At 42.3% G+C, this 8,887-nt stretch overlaps 1 protein-coding gene across 1 annotated transcript; it reads left to right on the top strand.

Annotated features, from left to right (window-relative positions):
• Window positions 1–1,112: 1,112 nt before the first annotated feature.
• On the top strand, window positions 1,113–8,682 carry telo2 (TEL2, telomere maintenance 2, homolog (S. cerevisiae)). Its single transcript, XM_072373637.1, has 20 exons — window positions 1,113–1,719; window positions 1,795–2,072; window positions 2,162–2,230; window positions 2,356–2,503; window positions 2,617–2,719; window positions 2,803–2,871; window positions 2,979–3,120; window positions 3,548–3,684; window positions 3,810–3,895; window positions 4,644–4,757; window positions 4,865–4,953; window positions 5,036–5,127; window positions 5,200–5,316; window positions 5,434–5,505; window positions 5,592–5,762; window positions 5,854–5,945; window positions 6,038–6,137; window positions 6,294–6,358; window positions 7,064–7,179; window positions 7,739–8,682. Exons 1-20 carry the CDS (start codon window positions 1,379–1,381, stop codon window positions 7,858–7,860), a joined length of 2,523 nt encoding a protein of 840 aa, XP_072229738.1. The 5' UTR covers window positions 1,113–1,378; the 3' UTR covers window positions 7,861–8,682.
• The last annotated feature ends 205 nt before the right edge of the window (window positions 8,683–8,887 follow it).

The following is an 8,887-nucleotide window of genomic DNA, read 5'->3' as shown; positions in this document are numbered from 1 at the left end:
TGGTAATGTGTTGAATGAAATAAGCACTTTCTCATTAGCTTCTGAGCTCCACATGCAGCATGTTTAGCACTCTACTGATCTAAAAATGTCTATTCCAAAGCTTATCTCTGGTTCATTGTCTTGAATTGTAACTCCGTTGAAAATCCCCTTGTGCTGCATGCAGTCTTCGACCTATCAGCCCCACCTGCCGGTGGCCAACGTGTACTACATCAGTCCTCAACTGGCCCCAAAATGTTCCCGTTCTCATTTCTGTATATTATTTCTGTATACAGCGATGAAGATTTCCCATCAGTGGTTTATTTATGTGAAGGAACTAATGTCCAATTTTAATAACCCGGTTAATCTGTTTCTTGTCAACAAGTAAATTAACTGAGACTTGTACTCCATTCGATTGGTTCAGTAAAAACACTAATATGACGACCTTGAGCTCAAAAGTAAGATAAATAAAAATGGAAAAAAAGAGGTAATACTTCAATTGAAGCTAATATCGGTCAATCTCAGTGTCCACTCTGATTTATGGTAAAATCTTGGGTCGAACTTGGGTAGAAAAAAAATTCTAACGTATTTTCAAACTAACTTCAAATGAATTACCTTAAGTTTATGTTAACATATTACTTGTTTATTAATTGGCCAACAAGTTAATCTCATGTTGGCTATGCTGGCGTAATTCAACATTAATTCACACAGATTGGTTCATTTAAAAAATCCACTATATTATAGTTGAATTTTGATTGAAATGCCAGCTGTTTCAATGTGCTGTGCACAACTGGTATTAGGACCTGATCTTTGGATGCTGAAATAAGTTGTACTACTGTCCCAATCTTTTTTCGAAAGCTGCATTTCACCCCATCGCTCAGTTGTTACTGTAATTTTCAGTTCACTCTGATATATATGCGAAACACTGCGGTAAGTCAACATTTCCAACTATCATCATGCTGAAACGTCCATAATCCATTGACAAACTTTTTTTGATCAACACGCTTAACCAATGGCTACAAAAAGTGTTACAAAACTAAGAGGATTTGCTTCTTGAATGCAACTCCATATGGATATATATACGCGGAACGAATGCTCTTCCTTTTGCTCTACCCGGTCGTATTTTGGTGGAACACACTAAGTGGATTCGCGGCGTGATGCTTTTGTAGAACTGTCAGTTTGAACTGCTAATTTCACATGCCTTCATTATAACTGTGCACCATATCCACGGCGGACAAAACCTTTCTTGACGTTTAATTTGATGAAAAGGAGCTGGCAGTTATCTATTTGAGAGAGCTAAGTTAATTTACTTAGTTTAAGCTCGATGTGACCAGTTCATCCTTTTCTGTTATATTTTGTTTGGCGCGAGAGGTTATGTTAGCTGCTGTTTATTTTCTTAAGAATGGGTTCCACTTCAGCAAATGTTGAAGTTCGGCTAACGGTGGCTCAGTGTTTCCGTACACTCTCTTCATCCACGGTCCCTGAAGACATCATCAGCGCGCTTCAAACACTTCATTCTTTCTTGGACGATGGAGCGGAGAGCGCAGCCAGCTCAGCTCAGCAGGCAGAGTTCAGGAGAGCTCACTATACTCGAACTCTTCAGTTTCTTGTAAGTAACACCCAGGCTGACTGGCTGCACGGCCTCTCGGCCCCACAGCGCACACAGTTATGGGACGGACTCTTCCTCAAAGGCCCTCCGGAGCAGGCGCTGCTGGTGTTGATGGAGGCAATAGGAGAGCTGAGGTGGGTGGTGCTGGAGAGTGAATGCCGTGTTTCTTATTAAATCCATTTGATACTGATATATTACCTCCACTCCAGACACACCGCAAGCCTGGGCCACCTCGTCAGCATCGCAGAGAAATTCCTTCAGGGGGGTCGTCTCTCTGACCTGCTTTGGACCTACTGTTTGCAGGCAGCTCCTTCAGACTCCCCTCAGCTCAGGGAGACACTGCTGAGTCGTATTAGTGCACTACCAGACATCACTGCCAACAAGCTACACGCCAACAACAGGACCATTTTTCTTCCTCAGCAGTACTACGCACTGCTGGCTTCAGACATGCTCACAGCTCTGGAGAGGACCTGCCAGGCTCTCAGAGGTTTCAGTGATGACATTAAGTTGTAATGTAACACTGTATGTGCCATATCACATTATTGACTGGTTTCTTTTGTAATTTGTCATTCGTAGGTGGCACAGACTGTTCTTTGACTTTTGTGGCTCAAGCGCTTGGAAAAGTGTGCATCCAGGGACACAGTGGTGAGATTGTTTACATACTTTGGAAACTGTACAAAGAGATCTGGAGATCTCTTGGGGACTGTAGCACTGAGCAGAGTAACACAGACTCGGATTCATCCCCCTGTGACACTCTCATCTTTCTACAGGCTCGGTCCTGGCAGTGATGGCTCCTCGGCTGTCGGTCTGTACGCGTTCAGACATGGTGTGGCAGAGGGTCTGCTGGAAGCTGATGGAGAATGTTCCTCAGCGATGGATGGAGAGTGTGCTTACTGGGCTGGTGCAGGCTGTCAGTGGGTAAGGTCGTCAAGCTGGGTCAGCCTGATGCGTTAAATCAAACATCAGCTTTTTGTGGCCCATCAATGACACCAGCCATGCCTGTTTCTTTCTTTTTCTTCTTATTTATTCAGACCTGATACCCTCGGCAGGATCATTGGGAATCTTGTGCTAACGAATAAAAAGGCCCAGTTTGTTTTGACTCATAAGCTGCTGTTACTCCAGTATAAGTACAAGGTAATACAGTCGCTTATGGTTTGGCAGTGAATCATAGGTGCTGTAAATATGAATGAGATATTTTTATGTCATATTTTCCCCAGACTCAAGTCTTGAGAACAATCTTAGGTTACCTCGCAGCAGACAGGGAGAGAAGACCGCTTCTTATCCAGGTTTGTTTATCAAAGTGTTGGCTGCCTAATTTTACATGTAAAAGGTAGACATGCGATCTACTGTTTCTATGACTTTGACGTGTACATATGTTTGTGTGGTTTTTCAGGTTTTACGATCTGTGTCGCAGGCCTGGGCTAACCCCAGTGCAGTGAAACACACCCCTCTAGAGCAGCAGTTCTATGTGAGCAAGGCCTTACTGCTGAGTGTGTGCCTGCTGAAAGACTCTGAGCTGCAGGAGCTTCGCTCAGGTACAGCAAAGCTATCTGCAATGCAGTCAGATGCGCTTCAAAGCCACTCTTTATGTCTGCGAGGAGGACAAAGTCATTGTCGGGCTGGCAATCTCGTATTATCTGGGTTTTTTAGGACCAAAACAAGGACACGGTCTAAGATCCATCATACTATCTAAGTCTGTATTCTACATTATTTTATAACATTTTGAAAGCTTTCCCATAATCTTAATCGGATAATAGTTATCACACTATTTTCCATCTTCAAACTCATATATCAGAATGTGTATTAGTACCTTTTTAATGCAAAACAGTGCTTGGGAACTGAACTCCCATGCAGTTCTGTTGTAGGAGCAGAAACAGAACTAACTATACAAAGATGGACTGTTGTTGGGTTTTCAGCAGACTGCTGCTCTCAGCTCTCCCCTCTTTGTTGTGTCTTTTTCAGAGTTACTTCAGTGTATGCTCGGAGGCATGCAGAGCCATCTCGACAGCAGTGTGGTGCGAATCAGAAATATGGGCATGGTGGTGGGAGAGTGCCTGAGTTCCCGTATGGATATCAATGGAACCAAGCTCAAATTTGAGGTCTGTGTGCAACTGAAGTAAATAACGATGTGCATCTTGTGACAGATAAGGATTTGACTAATTTGTTCAATGACCTGACTGAACTATAAGATGTGTGTCTGTGTGTGTACTGCGCTGTGCTGTAGTATGAGCAGGATGAAGAGACTCGTGAGCTGCTCTCTCTCATGACTCCCAGCACGTGTCATGAAGCTGAGGCTGAGCCTGTAAATAGGTAGGTCTGAGAGGTCGATTAATTTATTTGTTTAATGAGAACCAAAGAACCACACACAGCAATTATCCCAGTTGGAAAACTATTCCTGAGGGGGATATGTTTTCAAACAGTTACCCTATAATCAAAGGTTACACAAAATGTCATTTTGAGAATGTTCTGGGATGCTGAGATTGAGTTTTGTAGTGAATGATGCCATAGGATTTGATCTGGTTTGCAGAGGACGGGAAGGCATCAGAAATATCCCTGTAGTTAATGTGGATGCAGCATCTCAGCTGAGTGACAGCTCTGTATCTGGGCTGCTGGAATGTTCCCCTCAGTAATTTGAACAGGATCACACCAAATGTAGTTGAGAAAAGCAGCTTTCCGTCTGCTTTTTCTGTGTCTGAGGGATCTTTAAGCTCCCTGCCACACCCTCAGACTCCCCTCAGCCCAGGGAGACACTGTTGAGTCATACAACTACCAGACATCACTGCCAACAAGCTGCACGCCAACAACAGGACCATTTGTCTTTCGTTTCTCATCGAAAATTTGAAAATGAGGAAAACAGCTGCACAGATACATGTCATTACTATCCCTGTATGTTATGGGAAATTGTGCAACACACAACCAAATATCACCTAAAATTGTGCTCAAAGTTACTGGCGTGACATCATGTTGATGTACAGTTTTCATTGGGAACTCTTAAAGTGTGATTAAAGTGAGACGGTTTAGAGTGTTGCAACAGATTAATGTGATGTGTCCTCGGCAGAGTTAACCCTCCAGTGGAGACAACTGAAACGGATCCATCTGCTCAGAATATTTCATCACAAGGCGAATTACGATCTCAGCCATCAAAAACTGATCCAGACTCAGACCTCGACAGGTAAGTATTCGCTTTTTCTTTTCCTTTTTTTCACAGTTTTAATCTTCTGTAATCACAGAGGGATTACAGAAGTGCATTGTTAACCTCACCTTTTGTTATGGATGCAGTGATGACGAGCTCACGCCATACGATATGTCTGGAGATCAGGAGATGAGTCAGGCGGCCGCACCTCGCTACCTCAGGGACTGTCTGGAGAGTATGTCGTCGTTAATCTAATCCAATGCAGTTATTTGAAAATTTTGTTCCGTTCCAACTCCAATATTTTTCCACCAAAACAGCTTTAATGTCCTCTGAGGATCCAGAGCGCGTGGAGCTCAGTTTGAGAGTTGCTGAGAGTTTGGTGCGGAGGAATGTCTTTGCAGCACGGGAGGTGAGGTGGGATTTCTTCTGGGTGTCGGCTATTTTCTTAACAATACAGTTCATGTACGTTTGTCATTTTCAGATCAGTGTCCAGATGACCAAAGTGCTTCTTCACATGGAGGACAAACACAGCATTAATGGCTTTCGGAATCTCAGACAGTCGACTATGGTGGCTCTCACAGTCACTGACTGCATACCTGTACGATTCTAACAGTGTTTACCTTCTCTCACTTTCTTACCACAAAACATCAATGCTTTAAACATCTATTCGGGATTGACTTCATGATCAAACTGTATTTTTTCAATCTTCTGTTAGGTTACTCAGTATTTGACCACAGAGTTTTACTCCTTGAACTACAGCCTCCGTCAGCGGCTTGACATCTTGGAGGTGAAAACAATTCCTTGACCACATTTTTAATTTTTTTCCCCTGCCACGCACCTCGCATTCATAACAATAATCCTGTTCTGGTATAGGTCCTTGCCATAGCAGCTCAGGAGCTGTCTACACCAATCACTCACAAGAGAGCAGCACCCACTGGCTCTGCTTCCACTGCTGAGCTGACTCCATACCCAGGAGACGATCCCGTTCACTGGCGACAAGTTGTAGAAAAGCGGATCCAAAGCAAGACGAGACGCATCTCACAGGTACTTAAACATTTCTCCCCTCTATTTTAGTAGAATGTAAAAACTCACTCATGTCCACTTCATTGGATTGTGTTTTTTTTTCTTCTTGCAGAGTGCCACGAAAACGGCGTCAATGGCCAGCCCAAATCGTTACGCCCCGGTTGCTGGGTACTTCTTTTTCCCTTTGCTCAGGAATTATGACAGGTGTGTAATTTACTGTGTGCGGCAAATTATAAAACCCCAACAGTTACAGTTTGTGTTCAACAGAATCTAAAACTAAAAGACCTCTCTGCCAGGCCTCAGGTGACCTTTGACTTGCTGGGCAGCGACCACCTGGTACTGGGCAGGTTGATCCACACGTTGGGCCTCTTTATGCATCTGGCAGCCAATGCACCGGTAGTTTCATTCATCCTCCCATAGCAGCGTGGCTTAATCTCAACGTAGAACCTGATGTTATTATTGTTGTTGTCATGTTTAGATGACCAAGAAGTGAGATATCTACATATCTATTTACTACACCAAGCTAACCACCTTTTTGTGTGTCTTTTTCAGATAGCTGCACAAATGGGTTGTGCTTTGCTGGACTTTATCTGGGCTGTTCGGTATCATGTTGACCAGTATGTCTGACCCTTATCTCTGTGGGCATTATCAATATTGTGGTCTTTGGAGAATTTGCAAAAACTCCAAAGTTGAACTATCTATAAGGTCCGGAGCTGTTTGGTTATCTTCTTTAAAAGGAGATATTAATATAATGTCTGTGGCATGCTATGGTCAAAATAACAAATGAGACAGCACAGCAGCTTCTGTCTTCATCTGTTATTTTACACATCTATTCAAGCGGGTCATTTTAGGCCGTGGAGTGACCCGCTCAATTCTGCTGCTGGCCGTTTGGTAACACATGGAGTAATCCCTCATATGAGGTTACATGGTAACTCTGGACTTCCCTGTAGCTGCCTGATGTTTGTTTTTTAATAAGGGCGCTACCGATGTGGCAGATGTTGCATTCATCCACATTTTGGAAATCATAATTTCCAACTTTCCACTGGTGAAAAAATGAAAGAACGCTAATTAGAATATAAAACATTAAGCAAAGTGCTGGTAAATTGGTGAATCTACTCAGCAAATCTTAAATTTTCTCAAATGTCACATTTTCAGACATGGGGGCCCAAAGCAAAAATGCTGGGGTCGTGTTCTTGTGAGTTTTTGTGAGTTGGTTGTGATTTCAGACAGAAGAAGCAGGATTTTATTGTGTTTTTTTTTAATTTATTTTTTTAAATGTCCCATCTGTGTCTCTAATCTGAGTTCTGTCTGCTCTGTGAAAGGATGGTGAGACGAAGCGTCCTCTTCGCTGTCTGTTCTGTGTTTCTGAGCATGCCCGCTCAAAACCTGCTGGTGGACTTCAGCGATCAGCTGTTTGAGACCAGAACCTGGCTTGCAAGTAAAAAAAAAAAAAAGAAAAATTATAATAATAACTTTGCATTTTTTAGAGAACTGTCATGAAAATGTTCCTTATGTGAATTATTAAAAAAAATAGATTTACTCTAAAATACGTGATTGTTTTTTTTTTTTTTCTTATCCTTTCTTTATTTCTTTTTTGGTAAATGAACTTTAGCCCACATCTGCACCTGTATCATGTAATTCTGTCAGTAACACACATTCATTCCTGCGTGCACGGACACATGCAATACACTCATGCACAGCTGGGCTGAGCATTTCTGGGAAATGGATGAGGAACCAGGATGTCCTGTACTACTAAGCTATCTGTGACGTGATTGGCTGAACAGATGGGTTTTTATTTATTTATTTTTATCCTCGAGAGGATGAAATTAGTTTCACATTCGAGTGACACGAGGCCGAATGACAGCGAGCACAGGGCGGACCTCCCTTTTCATGATAGAAGTTGTGCAAAGAGAAACGTTGAGTCGCGTGCAGTTTTTTTTTTTCTCACCACGGTTGAAAGTTGTTGAAAATCCTTTTTCTCTCGTTGCTGTCCACAGATGTGGCTGAGGGAGACCCAGATGAAGATTGCCGGAGTTTAGCTGTGCAGAGCTTGGTGCTGCTGGATAAGAGTCTGAAAAAGCAACTACAAGATCCACAAGCACTGAGTCTGGAATCATGATCGCAACACCAGCAATTAAAGTTCTGAATGTAAGGACAAATACATTTAAAGGGAGATATTTGTTCTCCCACCCACTCGTTTGACCTCACAGAGACTGTAGTACAATGCCGGTGGTACTTATGTCCCTGATGTTTACTGGCACAGGGGCCCGTCCTGCCGGATACGGATGATCCGGATGATTCGCTGAAGGATGTCCTTTTAGCTCAAGAGTTTCTTTTGCAGGTGCTTCAGGGGTTGTTTTTTTTTTTTTTTCATATCCTGGAACATTCAGCAAAGCAGGGGAAAAGAAGGTCATGTTTGTGAATGACTTTGCATAAACACACACTTGTACACAGTTTTTTTTTTTTTGTTGTTTTTGGATGGCATATTATTTCATAGCCAAAATCCATTATTGAGAGAATTGACTATAAGTTGCCACTTTTGTCTTAAACACCTGATTTTTGTGAAGGTTTAAAATCTTAAGTCGCAAGGATGGTTTTTTTCAATGTCTTTCCCGTACAAGCACTTCTCTCTGTACTGCGTTTGTTTCCAAAGAACATCTTGTGATACTTGCCAGTATCCCTGTGCATACATGCAACTACAAAAAATGGATATACTACTAATACTTCCTGTGGTCACTGTCAGTGGATAATAATCAAATACATAATAAATGTAATGTGTCCACAAAGAAACACATATTGGCTGTAAGTAGATGCAAGATTACCAAAGTATTGTGTGTGAGTAAAGTGACACAAAACAAGCGGAGAGGAAGAATGACCAAAATTGGGCAAAAAAAAAAGAAAGATGCATTCTGATGCAAATGTTTGTTGATGAAAACATAATAAACAGCATTCATACTTGCACATACTTTTGGTTGCGTCCTATCTGCTTTAATTAATGCAATATTCTAGTAGTGTGATCAGACCTGAGACGTCCTTAAGGAAAACTGGATTATGTATTCGTTTTAGTACTATCTTCGGCAGCAATTCGGGATTGGTCGTTGTTTTCCGTAACTCCTCCTCTCATCTGGCTCGAGAGGTTGTCAGGG

Source organism: Leuresthes tenuis, unplaced genomic scaffold (assembly GCF_036924035.1).
Source record: "Leuresthes tenuis unplaced genomic scaffold, fLeuTen1.0.hap1 SCAF_20, whole genome shotgun sequence".
Lineage (NCBI taxonomy): Eukaryota > Metazoa > Chordata > Actinopteri > Atheriniformes > Atherinopsidae > Leuresthes > Leuresthes tenuis.
The sequence above is the reverse complement of the archived record's forward strand: the minus strand, read 5'-3'. Positions and strand labels throughout refer to the sequence as shown.

What these genes read in the sequence shown, in the direction of transcription:
- telo2 (XM_072373637.1), top strand. Translation starts at nt 1,379, where the DNA reads ATGGGTTCCACTTCAGCAAATGTTGAAGTTCGGCTAACGGTGGCTCAG. An exon ending in CCTCAGGGACTGTCTGGAGA is followed by an intron (nt 4,954 to 5,035) that starts GTATGTCGTCGT and finishes CCACCAAAACAG; the next exon opens with CTTTAATGTCCTCTGAGGAT. An exon ending in TTGCTCAGGAATTATGACAG is followed by an intron (nt 5,946 to 6,037) that starts GTGTGTAATTTA and finishes CCTCTCTGCCAG; the next exon opens with GCCTCAGGTGACCTTTGACT.